This window comes from Schistosoma mansoni (assembly GCF_000237925.1).
Source record: "Schistosoma mansoni, WGS project CABG00000000 data, chromosome 3 unplaced supercontig 0124, strain Puerto Rico, whole genome shotgun sequence".
Lineage (NCBI taxonomy): Eukaryota > Metazoa > Platyhelminthes > Trematoda > Strigeidida > Schistosomatidae > Schistosoma > Schistosoma mansoni.
This window is the reverse complement of record NW_017386010.1, coordinates 768,410-788,934: the sequence shown is the minus strand read 5'-3', so window position 1 is coordinate 788,934 and position 20,525 is coordinate 768,410. Positions and strand designations below refer to the sequence as shown.

At 36.0% G+C, this 20,525-nt stretch overlaps 2 protein-coding genes across 2 annotated transcripts in view; both read left to right on the top strand.

Annotated features, from left to right (window-relative positions):
• The window catches only part of Smp_138100 (hypothetical protein), a gene marked incomplete at its 3' end in the record, with an annotated part of 87,411 nt that extends 67,102 nt beyond the window's left edge, over window positions 1-20,309 (top strand). The window contains exons 11-16 of the mRNA XM_018791273.1: window positions 1,673-1,811; window positions 7,053-7,176; window positions 14,340-14,386; window positions 15,765-15,908; window positions 19,215-19,310; window positions 20,280-20,309. Of these exons, the coding sequence (XP_018645550.1) occupies window positions 1,673-1,811; window positions 7,053-7,176; window positions 14,340-14,386; window positions 15,765-15,908; window positions 19,215-19,310; window positions 20,280-20,309 (580 nt within the window). The remainder of the gene's footprint in view (window positions 1-1,672; window positions 1,812-7,052; window positions 7,177-14,339; window positions 14,387-15,764; window positions 15,909-19,214; window positions 19,311-20,279) is intronic.
• Smp_114470 (hypothetical protein) lies at window positions 8,577-8,879 on the top strand (the record flags this gene model as incomplete). Its single annotated transcript, XM_018791274.1, has 1 exon — window positions 8,577-8,879. One exon carries the CDS (start codon window positions 8,577-8,579, stop codon window positions 8,877-8,879), a length of 303 nt encoding a protein of 100 aa, XP_018645551.1.
• Window positions 20,310-20,525: the final 216 nt, after the last annotated feature.

The following is a 20,525-nucleotide window of genomic DNA, read 5'->3' as shown; positions in this document are numbered from 1 at the left end:
TACAATATTTTCTTTTTCTAAAAAATATCGGTAAGAAAACTTGATATTTTAGTGAAGAATAATGACAATACTTTTCTAGAATAGATGAATTGTGAACAGCGTTGGGATCTAGAATAAGCATTTCGTCTCGTTAGAGGTGCATCATCTGGATGTGCCTACATTCTAGAGTTGATGTTCACCATGGGACTCAAACTTGATACATTTCACTTTAAAAATGAACTTTTTACCCACTGTACAACTGAGTATGATTAGTCCCAGCCTTGTTCTACATTGATGTTTATTTTATTAATAGCAAGGACTTGATTTTTTCTGTTGTTAATATTCAAGATTGAATTTCCATTTACCCTTTTTAAGGATATTTTCATCCTGTGCAGGTTTTCCCAATGTGCTCATTTTGTCACAAGTTTTAAAACAGATGGATTGCGGTCAGCCGTAGGTTAGATAATGAGCGTGTCGTTGAATCTCAGTATAAATCAACTTAATGTACCTGTGTTCCAGTGCTGATTATCAAAAATTCAGTCTTGAATATCAACACCTGGATATATATATATATATATATATATATATATATATATATATATATATATATATATTTTGTCTATCATATTTGTCTGTTTCTCATTGACTTGACCGTTTTCCTCGATAGCATAAGCATTTTATTTGATAATAACCGCTAACCTCGATATTATATGCATCATATTTTGATAATAACCAGGTGATGGTAATTGACAAGATACTTGGTAACTAAATTTTATGCTACTTGATATGACTAATCAATTAGTTGGGTGAATTATATACATGGGGATTGGAGCCCTAGTGACGTCTTTATTACAATTAAAGATGTCATCATTGAACTATTTGTGATATGCGTTATTGACTTCATGTATAGAAGATTTATTTTTCTTGCTCAAACATCGTGGATTGGCTGAAGTTAGACATTAACACCGTTGGATGCCAGCTCAGTGGTCTAGTGGTTAAGTGCTCTGGCGCGAGACTGGTAGGTACTGGGTTCTATTCTCGCGAGTGCAGGATCATGGATGAGCACTGCTGAGGAGTCCTATAATAGGACGAAACAGCCGTCCAGTGCTTCCAGGTTTTCGATGGTGATCTAGCTTCAATTGACTCATGATTACAACCATGAAAAATACTGAAATCTCCACAAAACCTCTTCTGATCTATAATAACTAATCAGCATGAAATCTTGGTCAAAGACATTCAAACTGGTTGATATCTGTCTATGTAAAATTTTAGTTCAATGATTTCGAAATAAATGTTTGTGTCTAACTAACGAAATAATCATGCCATTTACTTAGTATTGTTTGTTTGGATCTTCCCATTGATGTTTTTAGGACTGCAAATGGTCAGTCTCTAATTGGCATATGTGCATACTGTGCGTATTGCCTCGATATAGCCTAAATTCACAAGCATTGTAAGCAAAGATGGATAGTGGCTAGCAGTGGAATCCAGGACGCGTGTTTCGTCGTATTTGGGACTCGTCAGCTGGATGTATCTGCATCTCAGATTTGATGTTCACTCTGTGACTCATGCCATTGTTTATTTATGATTGTAAATTAACTAAGCTATGATGTACATTCATTGGTTTATTTCAACTCAATATAAATGATTCAATGAACTAATCTAATTTATAATTTCCCCATTTTTTTTATTTTAGAAATTTCATCACTTGGGATAAAAATATGATTTCAGCATGGTTATATAAAATTGGTCTAGGTTATACAGTAACACATACACGTAGATGGTTAACTTCTGGTCAAGATTTAGTAAATGAATCCAAAAAATCACTTGCGCAGGTAATAACTTTTTAATCTACACTGTATTTACTTCATAAATAACTTTACAAGACAATGTCTTTCTTCAGAGAGGAAATAAGAGAGCATCTTTGACTTCCATTTAAGTCACCGTAAATGAATGAATGAGTCTCATAACAATTAATCAATCTCACTACAAATGCTGATTAACAGTATTGATTCCTTAATTTATTCACCAGTAATTGGTTACTTAAATATTTTGAAAGGATTATGCTCTTGCAATGCTTAAAGCCATTTGGAAATGTATAGAACGATTAAACAGTTAGATCTCCAACATGTACCAATCAGGATGTATTCATGACATGTTACATTCGGGTTAGTCACGTCATTCCTTATAGTAATATTTAATTGGATAAAGAATTGTACTCTATTGATTTCTTCTGTTCAAAGGCTTGAACAATCCAAAAAGTAATTATTTTAGCAAAGAAGGTTGATCACTGAAGATAATCAAAAATGTTTGTCATATATTGTGGATTGATTTAACTTCAATGATCTACAAGTTAGGCGCTTGTTGGCAAGACCCAAAGTCCTGGGTTTTGTCCCTGGTGAGGTTGTGAATGGGCACTATACTAGGATGAAATATCTGTTAAATATTTCCTAGTTTTCTATGGGTTTCTAAGATGAATAGGTTAGTAATAAGAATAAACAAACATGTGCTCATACTTTTCCCACTATTTCCTAACCTTTTCAGTGTGCTAATTAATATTTAAACAGCAACATTTGTATACATTCATAAGAAAGCTAAAGTCAACTAAACGAATATGACTTATTGTATCTCATGTATCATGGCTTAGGAATTTAACAAATAAGCTGTACCGAACACAATTTATCATTCTCATGACTAATCTACATACATTAATAACTGATCTATAGAGTTCTTACACTAAATTGCTTAACTACATAGCAGCAAAATATAATATACCGCATTATTAAGCTATGCAGTCGAGTAGTAGCATTGCAAATTTAATTGTTTGAATTTGATCAGTACTATAAACTAGACAGAAAATAATATTAGTTATTACTAATACTAATACTACTATAACTACTACGGCTTATGTTTGTTTTTGTTAGTTTATCGATTGATCAGTGATTAGTAGCTATTGTTATGTTTGTCTAGTATTTTATCGGTGACCGGATTCTATCGATCAAGTTACAATGTGGTCACCAATGTGAGTGACCTAATATAACTTGCTTTATTTTGATATGTTAGGTGATTAGAGGTAGTTGGCAAGATACCTTCATGCTAGTTACTGTCCGACATGTAGACATCTTTCCAATTTTTAGGGGACTGGTGTTCCCCATAGGAATCAAACCTTCATCACCTAGCTGTCTTATTTCAATAACTTATCAAAGTACCATATTTTAAAAGAGATTGTGTTTAATTTAATAATTAACTAACAATATAATTTTTTTAAATGTTTATTTATCCCAACTTGATAATCAACGTTTTTCTATTTATCTATTTATTTACTTAATCGCTAACAGTTATTCGTAAAAGAATAATCCTTTAGATGACATAAAAAGCAAACAATTATTTTATGATTGAAACCATGAGTAAATTGAAGCTAGACCACCATGGAAAACCTAGAAGCACTGGACGGCCGTTTCGTCCTATTGTGGAACTCCAGAGCAGTGCGCACCCACGATCCCGCCTCGCGAGATTCGGATCCAGGAGCTATCAGTCTCGCGCGCGAGCGCTTAACCACTAGACCACTGAGCCGGCATCCAACGACCGGATCGTGGATGCGCACTGCTTAGGAGTCCCACAATAGGACGAAACGGCCGTCCTGTGCTTCCAGGTTTTCGATGGTGGTCTAGCTTTCAATTGAATCCACGCTTTTCCACATTTTTAGAAAATCAGTTACAAAACCCAAACAACAAGGATTTTTTTCAGTCAGGGAATTCGTTTTACCTGGATGAAGAAGATTAAAGTAGAATTACAACTGGATTTTATTTTGAAGTATATCTCATAACGACTTAAGTCACTAAGTTGTATAATTTCTAGGACTGTAAACAAGGATTCAGAATGAACTAGCAGATTCTATCTTGCTACAACTAACTTTTATACAACGGTATCATGTCATAAAATTGCCACCACTACACTTTTTATATCCAGTCCAATAGTAAACAAATAATGTCCTATTTGGAAGCCACCGAGACGATAAAGATATGAAAAACTACCAAAGTTGGGGCCTTAAAGTAGTCAAGATATATCTTACTAGTAAGAACTGATTAGATAGAACGTAAGACGACAATTTATGTGTCAAACAAAAGCTTACAACTAGATTGATGTAAGAGTACAATAGTCCAGTTATCTAGCACTTATGAAGTATAACCTTTCGTAAGATATTCCCAAAGGTTAGCACTTTTATAATATTCTCACTATGTTATCGTTTTCTTGTCGTTTCTTTCTCCTATAATTGTTTCCTATCCATTGATTTTCAGTTAATGTGTATACGTAACCCATTACATTTGAAGAAATTATTAATCCATATACGTTTATGTATGAAAGATCAGTGTCCTAATAATAATAGTAACAATATTAATAATAATTACAATTATGGATGTTTATATAGAAATATAGAACCACCGGAAAATTTTGATATGCCGGGTAAGTATGATTACTAGTTTTGTATGGAGCTTATTTATGATATACATATAGTTTGTGAATAGTATTTTCATTATTTTTTGTCAGTGCAATTTCAACATTTCACCATATCATATTCAAAGTATGTTATTTTTGATCATCTGCTAGGTCTGTTTTAGTGGTACTGAAAATATTCGATAGAGCAACCCTCACCGACATAGTTTTCGTACTAATTAGTACTCGTCGGCAAGGCATACCTATAGTTTTAAAGGGACTAATGTTCTTCGTGGGATACAGATAGTGCGAGCCAGCTTTACAGACTGAGATATCACCACTGAACTATGTGGTACACCATTGACCTTCTGTAAATCAGAAGTATTTACATTGATTGATCATTGAGTAGTAACTAATTCTTCTTTTTTCTGTCCCGACCTAAATAACTCAGTGATAGCCCTTAAGATTGTGAAGCTGGATGATCCAAATTAGGAACCTACTAGTAAGATCAGGACTGGACCCATTATTTTCGGATGTGTTTTGAACGTCCAAAAACTAGATTCGGAATTTCCTCCAGATCATATCTACCAACTGACAAAAAGAACTCTCAACATTGAATAACAATCTTATATATTGAGTAGCGTTTAACATTCGAATAATTTTCCAAACGCTGTTACAAAATGACTGAATAAAAACAATAACCATTATCTAACAAATAGTTGATATGTCAGTCCTACTGGTTCGGTACCATTCGATTTTTACTTTCTCTGTACATTATCCCACACTAATTAGTTCGCACACAACTGTTTAAAACAAAAAAAACATAGTACATTTTTTGCTAAAAATCAATTAATACCTTTGTTTTAATGAAGCGAAAATGCCGATTTTAGTTTAAATACACATTAGTTAAAGTTTTTTTTTCTGATGAACCAATCACATTCAAGATAGCGACCATTGGAATTTTGCAACAAATTCAAAATCTAATTGTGGATAGCGAATATTTCACTACTAAAACTCTTAAAACTGATAAACATGTAAAGACTGAAAAAATAGGTATCCTGGTTTATGGGAATTTGAATGTAACTTGGAAGTTCTTGATGTCTTAAATTGTAGAGCTGACTGTAGAATTATTAATCCAAACGACCAGAAAGCAATCTTCCATTTCATCATCAACTCTAAATCTTAATCCTGACTTCTAGTGGTCACCAATCTTTCTTAAGCTTGTATGTAAGGGATTACCTATCTACATCACCTGTATTTTGATTGTCTAAAAGTTAGTGTTACTTTGTGAAGATCACTTTCAGAGTCATTAAATATCATGAGTAAAATGTAATCAAAAATATTAATCGATAATGATGTGAACTTTGACAGACTAAATTTTATGGATGATCTCGAGAGATTCTCAAAGTGACCTTACGAAATTTCAGCCGTCTAAAAAGTTTAAGACACGGTTAAGAATTAGGATTAGTGATTAAAATTAAGGATCAGAATTAGGATTTTCACCACGAACTAACATCCGCTGTGATTTAAAAATGTGCTGTAACTATATATAAATGAATTTCGCATGAAATTCTAAAAGCCTCTGATTTGTTTGTAAATAAATTGGATTGGTTGAGGTTAGACATTAACGCCGTTGGATGCCGGCAGGCTCAGTGATCTATCGGTTAAGTGCTCTGGCGCGAGACTTATAGGTCCCGGGTTCGAATCTCGCGAGGCGGGATCGTGGATGCGTACTGCTGAAGAGTCCTGTGCTAAGACGAAACGGCCGTCCAGTGCTTTCAGGTTTTCCATGATGGTCTAGCTTCAATTGACTCATGATCTCAACTATATAAAATAAATAATAGTTCGACCATAAATCTTATTAATTCCAGTTGATAAAAATAATTCTTTTCGTTATCTCTTTTACTATATAGGTTGGTTGCACGATTTAGGTTTATCATCTTATATTCCACAATTCGATAATTGTATCATTGACCCTTATGTGCTAGATCAGCTTACTATGGTACGTCTAACATTAAATGTATATTAGTATTTTTGCTTTTGACTATGACTTTATATATCTATGTATGTGAACAACTTACAAACCATGACGTCCGTTTCAGATACATACACTTCTTTTACGCTTACCCATCCAGTAATGCAAATGTATAGATTGAGAAAAAGGCTAGGCTGCTGTAACTGGAAATTATAGTTCTGTTGTACATAAATCATAAATAGATATATTACGATTGTCCTTCCGATTCAAACAAGGAAACTTAAGAGGAAGGCTTGGCGAGATGCTTAGTCAACTACCTCTAATATTATACCCAGAGCATAACTTCTCACCTATCGTTTGATCTTGAGATCAATTATAAACACAGGCATCAGGTATGTCTATACTCATCCTGCTTATCACTATGCCTTGGTCTACACAAACGCACAGTGATTTTATTTCATTAGTTTTCTTCTGGATCCACCTCATTGGTTTAAATATCACTCCCTTTCAGTGAAACCCAAAGATTCTAGGTCCTATCTCTTTTGAGCTCACGAGTACACACTAGTAAGAAGTCCTGATTCTCAGTTCTGTATCCTAACTAGTTTCAATCCTTGATAAAAATTACGTAAATGACAGTTTGGTAACACTTTTCTTCCTATGATTTCAGGATGATTTATCTGTGTTGAAAATGTCTAATGAATTACATGTGTTAAGTTTACGATGGGGATTACAAATGTTAAGACATATTAATTTTGATAGAAATCGTTTATGCCGAAGTCAAATGGAACAATGTAAGTAAAGTGTTGATAATATAATCGTCTTTTACAACCAAAATGTTTTATCAGTATATATTTTGCCAATATTCAGTACTATTCTTCAATCAACAGATTTTATTAGACTACAGACCATAGATTTGTACAACGTCTGAGAGTTTCCCTCTCTCCCTATTCAGTGTTTTTTCGTTACTCGACATTCTCAACTAATTATTTAGTAAATTAGATGACTAACATAATTTAAAGTCCATTGATTATTGAATGCCATCATGTTGTCTAAGAAAACAACGAAACAGCTATAACTGAACTACCCAATTCAGAGAATGCAATACTTTCAGAATTCTCACCCTCAATTATAAATATTCTTCATCTCACAATTATTGTTTCAAAGAAAAAACTGTGCTGTCTTCTCCCTAAATCCTGAAAACCTTATATTCAATCCCTGGTACGATTTCTGGATGCATACTCGTCTCATATGGGAAGATAATATACAGTGGTTCTGTCCGGCACTTCCATTTCGCTGTTGACCTGCAGCCATGTCTAACACATTATAACAATATCTATATATTAGACCAGAATATTTGTGTGGATTTCAAAACTAACAATGCTTAAAATCTGTTACGATGATGTTTAATCCCATTTCAATAGCTTCATCCTCTTTTATGACATATTTGATTGTGAACAATGCTTGTCTTGCCTAACTTTCTACTTCAGTGTACATTACTATCGTCCCCAGCTTCATGTCAATTTCTCTTCAACTTTCACTTAGTGAATTTTCTCTCCAACTATACTGCTGCAATATGTGAAAACCTAATCCGATACATATTCATGGCATTTCCAGTGTTATTATCAGTATAAGGTTGTGGAGATTGTTATGACTGATTGATTAGTCGAATGATTGATAGATAGTATAAGAAAATAAATAACATCTACATAGGTTGTTGACTTCATTGTACTCAACATTTTGTACATATTCTTTAAAATTAAACTGATAGTCAGAAGGGGTTTTGTGGAGATTTCAGTATTTTTCAAAGTTGAAATCATAAGTCGATTGAAGCTAGATCACCATGGAAAACCTGGAAGCACTGGACGGCCGTTTCGTCCTATTATGGGACTCCTGAGCAGTGCGCATCCACTATCCCGCTCTGGCTCAAGACTGGTAGGTCCTGGGTTCGAATTCGCGAGTGTGGGATCGTGGATGCGCACTGCTCAGGAGTCCCATAATAGGACGAAACGGCCATCCAGTGCTTCCAGGTTTTCGATGGTGGTCTAGCTTCAATCGACTCTTGATTTCAACTTTGAAAAATAAACTGATAGTGTTTATAGTTTATTATTTTATATTGAATTATTCTTGAGATTTTTATTTCTCACTTGGTTTACTGAATACAGGTGAAGCAAATTTACCTTGTAAAAGAAATATGTTACATTCTCCTACCCAATTATTAAATCATATTCAAGATAATATAAAACCTACTAATGTACATAATGGAAATCGTGTGCATACCTCTTGCTTGGATACTATTTCTACTTTACAATCGAATTCCGGGAATTCTGATATTAATTTTATTTGTTCAACATATTTGCCAATACAAATTTGTTATTGGACTCAACAACGAGTAATGAATTGGTTACAAAGTATCGAATTACCTGAATATGCTAGTGAATTATGTGGAAGTGGTGTACATGGTGCTTTAATGGTAGGTGATGTGATCTCCATCTAAATTCATTGGATTCAATTTAGGTTATTTGTAATATCGATGTGGTTTTGGCTAGACATCCAATGAAAACCATAGGTTGCTGGATAATTGTCTGGTCAGTCAGTCGGTCATACTCAATCTAGAACCTCGAACATGTGTACATCGGTTCAAGTTGCCACATCTCATTGGCACAGTGATATGAAGTTGTCAGGACAAACCCTAGAGTAGTAGAGGTAATAACGGTATAGTGGTAATAGAAAAGACTCGACTTCCAAGATACGATTTGAGAAGAAAATATGAGTCAGTGGAATAAAATAAAATTTTATAAGGTAACGTAAAAACTTAGTATCTAAGAGAAGACGACTAAATGCATCTGCGTCATTGTGAATGATTTTGAGTCTTTAACCGCTCGGATCTCGACCAGGTAGGTTTATCCATCCACATGGCTCAGTCTAATAGTCAGTGTCTTCGTGGCCTGATGGCCTGTCTTGTTTTGACACCCCTGGTTTGAATCTTAACTATTCCTATACTGGAAAACATTTCCGCTTTGTGTGTGATGACTAGTCTTGTTATACTACTTACGCACTACCCCAGTCCCTCAAACTAAAGGCTTTGTAACATAGTGGTTAAAACGCTTATATTTCGCTCATCACACCACTGTTTGTCTTTTTTAAACATTTACTATATTTTATTACCTAAAAGACAATGACATGTTATAGCAGATCTACATTATGAGTGCAGCATACATGTTTACTGCCCTATTACTTAAACTTTTCTAAGATGGATAGTATTAATTACAAAACTCCCACTACTGTCATTCTGGACAATACCATCACGACTTAACTTTCAGTAAAATCTATGAATGACAATATTTCTTCAATTTACCGACTTCTATGCAAGCTTCCGAAGCATGCTTTAATGCAAGAGTGGGACCTCATATTGATAGGATAACTTCTGAATCTGTGAATTTATGCTGTTGTGTACACCCGTTTTTATATTCACTCATTATGCGAAGAACAAGTTGAATTCATAACTCGAAACACTTTTATTGTTTTTATAATTCCCAAAGGTCTGTATTTTCCCATTGTTATTATTCTGAACTCTAAATTCATTCTGTTTATTTACTAAATATTGGGTTGGGCTTGAGTGAATGACTCAGTACTGTCGATAATTGCAAATACATTATACTTTAGAATAATCGTCAACTGATAATTCTTTTGATTGAACGCTAGATTCGGCTCCTATGGTCTTCAAGTAACATCCAGGCTAAACCTACAGAACGACTTGAAGACGAGAGGAAGAGCGCGAAATATGGAACAAATGCTTTACTCCAAGGCTCGTTCATGTACAGAAAGTCTAGGGTATTTATAGTATTTTAGATAGCCTTGAGCTTCCGGAGATTTCTGGAATGTTACTAAACATAGTGGTAGTAGATATAAGACTTACTTACTTACTTTCGCCTGTTACTCCCAATGGAGCATAGGCTGCCGACCAGCATTCTCCAACCCACTCTGTCCTGGGCCTTCTTTTCTAGTTGTATCCAGTTCTTGTTCATTCTTCTCATGTCTGTCTCTATTTCTCGGCGTAATGTGTTCTTTGGTCTTCCTCTTCTCCTTTGACCTTCAGGATTCCATGTGAGGGCTTGTCTTGTGACGCAATCGGGTGATTTCCTCAAAGTGTGCCCTATCCACTTCCAGCGCCTCCTCCTGATTTCTTCCTCCGCTGGAATCTGGTTTGTTGCCTCCCACAGTAACTTGTTGCTGATAGTGTCTGGCCATCGGATCCGAAGTATCTTGCGTAGACAACTGTTAATAAACACTTGTATCTTCTGGATAATGGCTTTCGTAGTTCTCCACGTCTCCGCCCCATACAATAGAACTGTCTTGACATTTGTATTGAAAATTCTAACCTTGGTGTTGGTTGACAATTGTTTTGAGCTCCAGATGTTTTTCAGTTGTAAGTATGCTGCTCTTGCTTTGCCGATCCTCGCCCTCACATCTGCATCTGATCCACCGTGTTCATCAATGATGCTGCCCAGATATGTAAAGGTTTCCACATCTTCCAAAGCTTCTCCGTCAAGTGTAATTTGATTGGTGCATATTGTGTTGCATCGGAGAGTCTTGCTTTTCCCTTTGTTTATATTGAGACCTACTGCTGCTGAGGCTGCTGCTACACTGGTCGTTTTCTCCTGCATTTGTTGTTGCGTTTGTGATAGAAGAGCCAGATCATCCGCGAAGTCTAGATCGTCAAGTTGCATCCTGCCTGTCCACTGTATCCCGTGCTTTCCTCCAGTCGTTGATGTCTTCATGATCCAGTCTATTACCAGGAGAAAGAGAAACGGTGAGAGTAGGCAACCTTGCCTTACACCAGTCTTTACTTCAAACGAGTCGGTGAGTTGTCCTCCGTGGACGATTTGGCAGTTTAGTCCATCATAGGAGTTCCGTATGATATTGACTATTTTCTCAGGCACGCCGTAGTGTCGAAGAAGCCTCCATAGTGTTGTCCTGTCCACGCTATCAAATGCCTTCTCGTAGTCGATGAAGTTGATGTAGAGTGATGAATTCCATTCGATTGATTGTTCCACAATGATACGTAGAGTTGCGATTTGATCTGTGCACGATCTATCCTTACGAAATCCAGCTTGTTGATCTCGAAGTTGGGCGTCTACGGAATCCTTCATCCTGTTTAACAATACTCTGTTGAAGACTTTCCCTGGTATTGAGAGGAGAGTGATGCCCCTGTAGTTGTCGCACTTGCTAAGATCACCTTTCTTTGGTACTTTGATCAGAAGTCCTTTTTTCCAGTCTGTTGGTACTTGTTCTTCGTTCCAAATCTTACTGAAGAGGATGTGTAGTATCTTGGCAGTTGCTGCTACATTTGCTTTCAGTGCCTCTGCCGGGATGTTGTCTGGTCCCGCTGCTTTGCCACTCTTGATTTGTCTAATGGCCATGCTGATCTCTTCAATTGTTGGTGGGCCAACATCGATTGGGAGGTCTGTGGGTGCTGCTTCGATGTTGGGTGGGTTCAGTGGAGCTGGTCGATTTAAGAGTTCCTTGAAGTGTTCTACCCACCTGTTTCGTTGTTCTTCAATGTCGGTGATTACTTTGCCTTCCTTGCTTTTCACTGGTCTTTCTGGTTTACGGTAATTTCTAGCAAGTTTCTTGGTTGTATCATACAGTTGTCTCATGTTTCCCTCTCTTGCAGCCTTTTCCGCTGTCATCGCTAAATCTTCCACATATTTACGTTTGTCGGTTCTGATGCTCCTCTTCACTTGCTTGTTTGCCTCTGTGTATTCGGCTTGTGCCTTGGCTTTTTCCGCTCTTGTTCGGCTGATATTGATTGCTGCCTTCTTGTTCCTTCTTTCTTCAATTTTATCCAGTGTACCAACAGTGATCCATTCCTTGTGATGGTGCTTCTTTTGGCCCAGAACCTCTTGACATGTTGAAATGATTGCCTCTTTGATACCTTTCCAGTTGCTCTCCATGGTAGTTCCCTCTCCATTGAGTAGATCATGAAAGGCCTGGAACCTGTTGCTGAGGGCTATGTTGAATTTGTTGAGTTTGTCAGCATCTCGAAGATAGGCCGTATTAAACTTTTGTGATGTTGTCCGCACCGTTGTCCAGTGCTTCTTGAGTTTTAGTTTCATCTTGGCGACCAGCAAATGATGATCGGATGCTATATCAGCTCCTCTTCTGGTTCTCACATCCTCCATCGTCCTCCTGAACTTTTTGTTGATGCAGATATGGTCGATTTGATTCTGTGTAGTGTGATCCGGTGAAATCCAAGTGGCTTTGTGTATGTTTTTGTGTGGAAATGTGGTGCCACCTATGACCAGTTTATTGAAGGCACATAGGTTTGCAAATCTCTCACCATTTTCGTTCCTTTCTCCCAGTCCATGTTGTCCCATGACGTCTTCATATCCAGTATTGTCCTTTCCAACCTTGGCATTGAGATCTCCCATCAGAATGGTCAGGTCTTTGGTTGGGCACTTCTCGAAGATCGACTGCAGCCTATCGTAGAATTGGTCTTTAGCGTCTTCATCGTAGTCGTTGGTCGGCGCATAGCATTGGATGACGTTCATTGTAATGCCCTCTCTCTTTGTTTTGAAGGAGGCTTTGATGATCCTTGGTCCATGAGATTCCCATCCTATAAGTGCATTTTGTGCTTTTCTAGACAGCATCAATGCAACTCCTTGTGTATGTGGGGCATTTTCTTCTTCATGACCGGAGTATAACAGAAGTTCTCCTGAAGACAGTCGTTGTTGTCCAACCTGCGTCCAATGCGTTTCACTGATTCCAAGCACCTCCAGGTTGTATTTTCTCATTTCTGCAGCAATTTGGAAGACTCTTCCGGTCTCCCACATTGTCCGGACATTCCATGTACCTATAAGAACTGTTGCTCTGGTTGTAAGAAGGTGCATCGGCCTCATGACTTCCGAATGAACTCGGCTTTCATCATGGGACGTCATAATTATTCCTTCTACTCCCAGGGCAGAGTTTAAATGGTTTGAATGATTTTTTCTGGTTAGCGTTTTTTTAGCGAGTTGATTTTCTACGGGATGGGGTCGCTAACCCCATGCCCAACCCTCCTCCTTTACCCGGGCTTGGGACCGGCAGCAACCCCCAGAGGAGCTACAGGCGGAGTTAGTAGATATAAGAACTTTCGTCTAAATTAGAGCGAATAGTTTCATGGTATTTTAGCGCCGAGTTGATGTAATACATTAAATAGGAAGAATATATTTGTAAAATCTCAGCGAATGAATTTGAAGTAAGGACACTATTAGGTGTCATAATTCTTCTAAATGAAGATACTTCAACTTCCAGGCCAGAGTTCAAATAGTTTAAATTATTTTCCCTGGTAACTGTTTTCTTATAAAGATTGTTTTCTACGGAATGGGGTTGATGATCCCATGTTCGACCCTCAATCTCTATCCGGACTTGAGACTGACATTAACCCGTGAAGGACTACAGGTATAGCTAGTAGACGACTGCTAGATGATAATTATCAGTATGGAGTTGTGGAAATTTTTCAATTTCATTGAGATGGTGTAACTATCTGAGTAAAATAAACATTATCAATCTGAAACCACTGGATGTCTGTTTTTCTTACTATGGGACTCCTTGGCAATGTGCATCTTCGACTCCGTGACCACTTAGGCATTAGCACGCGAGACTGAAAAACTTTTGTTCGATTCCCGGTTTCGCGGTCATGAATGCGCATTTTTGAAGAGTCTCAAATTTGGCTGAGAAGACCGTTCAGTGCTTTCAGATTATCAATATTCGTTTAACTTATATCGGTTAGTAATTTCAATCTAATACTAGATGACACCCAGTTAATCATTGTATTGAGACCCTCTCCTAACGCTGAAAGTTTTTATGGTTATGCTTGTGACCAGTTGTCTAATTCACTAATAATATCACAATATTAGTTTAATTTATATCCAATTCCTTTATTTCTTATTTTTACTCCAAAAGATTCTAGAAGATCGTTTTACACCAGATCTTTTAGCTGATATTTTGCGAATTCCTCAAGTAAAATCACTTGTTAGACGACATTTAACAAATAAATTTATTGAACTTGTTGGGTTAGATATATGGAAGCGCAAACAACCTAATGAAACCACTAATCATAATAATAATAATAATAATAATCCACTGACAATACATTCTAAAATCAAAGTAAGTGAACAAATTTCTTGGAGGAGTTGTGCTTTCTCATCGATTTTATTTTGTTATCTGGGGAAAGCCATGGAATTGAGCTTCGATATAGCCATTGTTTCACAAATTTATATAAATCAAAAGTCACTAGCAGTGAGATCCAGGCTACTTTCAGTAGATAAATACCGAATAGAATGAAACACGCGTTTTTGAATTCCACTTCTAGCCACAGTCGATCCATATAGTATTATTGTACTACTATAAACAATATACCCAATGCTCAAGTTACATGAAATTATCAAACTAAATCTTGGTAATGTAATTTGATGATAAAATAAAGGTTGATTCCGTTATCTAAAAGGAACTAAAGTTCTCAGTTATTAAGAAACTAGTTTAAAGTCTACTATGAAACTACTTCATTCAAATACGAGTTCGAACCATCTCGCTAATATTCAGGGCTGGGTTTTGGCCCATCCTTCTTTTCATTTCTGTACCCTGTGTAGCTGATGTGTCACAAATTCTTATAAAATAGATGGACTGAAGTAAAAGGTAATGGGTTCGAGTTCCAATGTGACAAGACTCTGACCACAATCCATCTATTCTATGAAATGCTGCTGGGTGATAACTAGCTTTGAATGTAACTTTCGGAAACCTAGTAAGTCGTAGTGACCTATGGATTTTAATCTTGATCAAAGTTAAATAAATAATATGTAAAGAACTTGATAATAGTTAAGCTTTATATTCACGAACCAGTTAAAATTGCAGAATGTGGATTACTGGATTCCCACTCGGTGGTGAAGAGTATCATCCCCATCCCTTCAGACTGATCAGTCCTGACTTCATAATATTAAACCTAGTGAACATAGATTTCCCTCAAACATAGCCGTCACTGAGTAAATCAGTGGAGTCTAATCTTGTCAGTGTGAATAAGGTGCTCACTGAAGACAGTGAAACATGGTCGGGTAATATCACTAATGATTGAAGTTAGACTTGTATACCACTGTATTCTAGATCACTAGTCTGGAGGCTTAGCGTTCGAGCTCGATAGCGACGTCCTGTGTTCAATCCCTGGTTAAAAAGTTGTGGATAAACGATGGTAACGAATACCATACTAGGGTAATGCAGCTTTCCAGTGCTTCCTGTTTCCCATTGGTTGTCTGACTTAGATTTCGGTTCATGATCTTTATAAAATGTTTAACTCTTTATCAATTGTTTTTCTCGTATTGTCTAACACTTTTAAAAATATGAATAGTTTACGAAAAAGAAAAATATTTTCAATTCTAATCGTGGACACAAATCAAACCATTACAATCATGTTAGTAGTGTTGGCGATGATGATGCTAGTACTGAGCTTGTTTGTCCTATTGAAATCGATGCCAGTCATATGAGTATCTTTGTAAGTTTTACTATCACAAATAATTTGTTCTGTACATGTACTCCATAATAAACATTATGTGTATATTTCAAATGTCATACATATTCCATTCAAACATTCATTTTTCTAAGGTGGACTGATGGTTCAGTGGACAAGGTTTTTGATTCTCTACTACTAATTAACATGCCTGAATCACGCTCAAATTGTTTCGATCTGAATAACCTTGAATTGTCGCTAAACTTCAAGTTTGAAGTGTAACATGAAGTCATGTACACTAGTTTGTACCTGGTGAATGATTTGGGTCAATAAATGTTTGACCTTGAAGAATTATTTGTAGGTAGGAGGGAAGAACAGTCTTTTTTCGAACCTATATGAAGCTGAACAGATACATAGATATTTTTTTAACAGAAGACTGCACATATACCGAATAGACTGTTGACAAGTGAAAGCGATTCGCTTTTTCTGTTGACACTGTTATTTAATACCAGAAGTATGCACTATTGAATTTCAAACCCAACACTCCATATACTACGGAAAACGTAGTTTTTGTATTCACCTAACCTTACACAAACGCAATACAACTAAACTGACGAAATACAGAGAGAAGACAATAAAGGACTTTACCATCCAAATACTAGATTCCAAAATAATATTTCAATTACCTCATATATGTGTAACTGACCAGTCATTAATTAATATTTGGTGAGCAATACAAATTAATGTCATACTGAATCAATCCTTCGATATTTTATCATGCGAATCTAGTTACTAATGTCACCAAAAATATATTTGTCACAAATCAATAAAAATGAGTTACTTAATCATTCGTCTGATTCCAGTTTTACTACTTAATTTCCATTTGTCAGTAGTAAACATAATACAGTTAAATTTATTGTGTTGATTGTGACTGGCAAATGTATAGTAAGGTGATTGCAACTGATCTAGAAAATATTATGAGATTGAATAAAAAGGACTGGATGAAAATGAAGAAATGACCTTTGACTAAATGACATGTAAAACAACTGTTAACATATTTGTTTGTGGGACTCCTGAGCAGTGCACATCCACAATCCCGCCCCGCGAGATTCCAACCCAGGACCTATCAGTCTCGAGCGCGAGCACTTAACCGATAGACCACTGAGCTAGCCGGCATCCGATGGTGTTAATATCTAACTTCAACCAATCCACGAAGCTGAACAACCGTTCACTAATTGTCTTCAGGGAGTTGTTATCTCACAACAGACGTGGTTGAACTCCACTGGTCACTGCTTCTCACTAGAACTTAATTTTCTCCTCGATGAATTCCCAATGGGATAAATACAGCCTTACAGGATTGCCATTATAATACCAGAAGCTAGCCACTATACAACTACTCCTTATTTGGAAAGAAGAGAATTTTTAATATTCCATCTTAACTTAGAAACAGTGAAGTGATGATTTAATTCATGGTTAACTTCTTGACTCGTATGACTATATTTGAGAATTGACTATATTATTAGTTTATATATAGAAGGGAAAAATGACGTGTACAGTTACATATGAGATCCTAAAAGTCATGGTATCATCTAAGCATTAAAATGTGTGTAAAAGCCAGTAATAGATTCCGGAGTTTTACAAGTTAGCTTAAAATAGCATATAAATACATTAGAACTGTTTTCTAAACATATTTCAGAACATTTTTTGGCCTCTGGTACGTTTCAGCAAGCAGTTGTAGGGACTTTTAAAATCATATATAATGTCATCTATCTCTCAAAACCTTCCAAACAATCCAGTCAGTTATCTAACCAGAGGTTATTCTCCTCCATTAAAAGAACCTTAGAGTAGGTCGACTAGGCTTAGTGATTTATGGAACTTGAAGAGCTGTTCTTCAAAAATCTCTACTTATCATTCAAGATTCTATTGAGGCTTGTTGATAGACATCCCACCAATCTCACCGATTTTTTCACTTACACCAGACATCTTGCCCCCAGTGACTTGTAGAAGTTGAAACGTGTTTTTGGACATCCTGTATACAGATGCTGCTTTCATGTCGACAGCGCTCTCCACTAAGTGTCCTAGTCCTTATGCAAATCTGTCATGAATTTATTACTTAAAAATCAACATTTCCCATCAAAATCAAAGTTATCCTGGCTATACCAATCTGCTCCAAACTGTTGAAAGGAGCTTTCAGAAACCTAGTACCTATAAGCTGGACTTTATACTAACCTTAAAGCGACTTCACTTGTCATTTCCGTGGCTTCATGTAAATGTAACAAATGCTCGCTCGCTTTTGCCTTCACACTCATAAACAACATTCTGGTTGCGAGAAGGTAGTGAACAAAACTTCCCTTGCAGAAGCTATAAACGCGCGGCAATACGAAAACATTTTTAAAGAAAGAATGGATTCTCACGATTCTCTGTCGTACTATGTAAAGTAAAATGAGCAGATAAGTTCATGTTACTGAGAAATGACACTGTTCACATAAATCGCAGTATGGAGACAAAATGCTTGTTTCCTGGATGTCAACATTAACCTCTTCTGTTTACTGGTGTTATGATATACAAGAGCAAGCCTTCGGACTCCTTGCTTTTTTACTCTGTAAGAGATTTTTAACTGAATTATCAGTCTGTAGATTTTCGGTTTCACCTGTTCGTTCACACTGTCTCATTATGCATCCAATCAGTACACAGTATGGTCAATTAAAAATCAAATATTCTACAGTTTTATGTTTACCGTAATCGGTTCGACAGTACTGACGATCAAATATCGTTCTAAAATATTAAAGTTTTTACCTTCGAAATCAACCATTAGCCCATAGTTCTAAGTTTCAAGACCATTGATTTGTGATTCAAACCGGGCTTTACGAAAATATCAATCATTAGATAGTTAGTGAGACCAGGTATCGGATAGTGTAATAACTAACGTTACCAACGTAGAAAATCCCAGTTTACAAGCTTATAATTCAGTGCTTCAGCTTACGATTACTCCTCGAACAAAGTCGTTAAAAGTACGTTAAACGACGACTAAACCCGAACCAAATGTGTATTTCCGACATGGTGATCCCTACAGGGTATTTTTTAGTCAACCTTTTACAGAAAGCTCTATTGTAATTTTGTATAAACAAATGGATTTCCATGTAATTTCTTGGCATGATGAAACAAATTGATTTATATTTTTATATATATCCTTGTTATAACGTTCAATAGTTCTTCATATAGTATTTAGTTGAATGCTTGTCATCACAAAATGAGGCAGTAGATTGACACCCCCAAAAATATTTCTTGCTAATTTATAAAGCCTTTTTTATAACTGGCCCACTTTTCATGAATTTACATATATTTCAACAGGCCGAAGAGGTAGTCAAACCTAATCGTCAAAGCATGCACCTACGAGCAGAAAACGTTCCAACAATACTCATAGATCCAGTTGCTACAAATGTACAGGTGAGTTTTATTTTTCAAAAGTCGAATTGTAAATTAACTACTGATAATTAATTAAGTAGTAAAAGGTAAACAGTTAAAACATGGATAGCCACTCCACATTCATGTATGGTTGAAGTGGATGTCGAAACTGAATGATAATGCGGATTAATACAATAAAATCAATATGGGCGGAATGCGATCCGATATTTAGTCAATCCGATATTTAGTCATTTATTCGAAAGTAAATAAAAATATTTTAGCACTTACTAAAAATATTTTAGCACTTACTCATTGACTTGCATTTTTCAAGATAATGAATTACCACAATACGGATATTTATGAGTATTTATCTATAATTGACTTGTTGACGGAAGTTTATTCACCGTTGAAGCGGTCTAACTCAGGCATCGACCATGACACTATTTAATGCTATTCGGTCGTATGAACAGTAACAGTCCTATGATAACTACAGGATACCTAGTTTTTGAAGTCATGAACCGTTGGTCCCTCTTCAACAGGTTAATTCACCATCCATCAAAGTGTAGTGTTTACGATATAAAAACCTTGGAAACTAACCGGCACATTGCAAGTTGATCGACAGAATCAAATCAACACTAAGGAGACTGTATTATCACATTACTTTTTGTGAGTATATAGCCTACTAATGTTGAAATATCTCAGTCATTGAAGGAGATCAGCCATAAACCAATGATACCTCAGTGATAAACAAAACTGATCTTGAGAATTTATCATTCTACCACAGATAACCATTCGATCAAGTGATCAGTAGTTTTTTTTAACTAAGTAGTTAAATTAAATAAGTCTTGCTGCTAAAAATAGATATTAATAATCATGAAAATGAGAACAATTTTGGAAATCCAGCACTTTAAAATGACAGTTTGCTTGTTCTTCTTTTAACTTGTGTGTTTTTGCTTTTGATTCCCCCTCTATTCCTCTCTTTTGGTTCGCTTTCTCTATACCTCCTAACAGCATCTGGAACTTCAAGAAACTGACTTGTGAATCAAGTATGTTGACGATGTTTTTTTTATCCCATTTTCATGTTAATTAATCTATACCAAGATCCATGTAACCAAAGAATTATTCAATGATTTTTTTGACAGAATAAACTTTACTCAGAGTTTAAGCCTTTATTATTAAAAGCAAATATAAAATAACGTATATCCTTTTCAAGATGTGAAGTTTTAATGAAAAATTATATTGCCTGAAGGTGGCTGT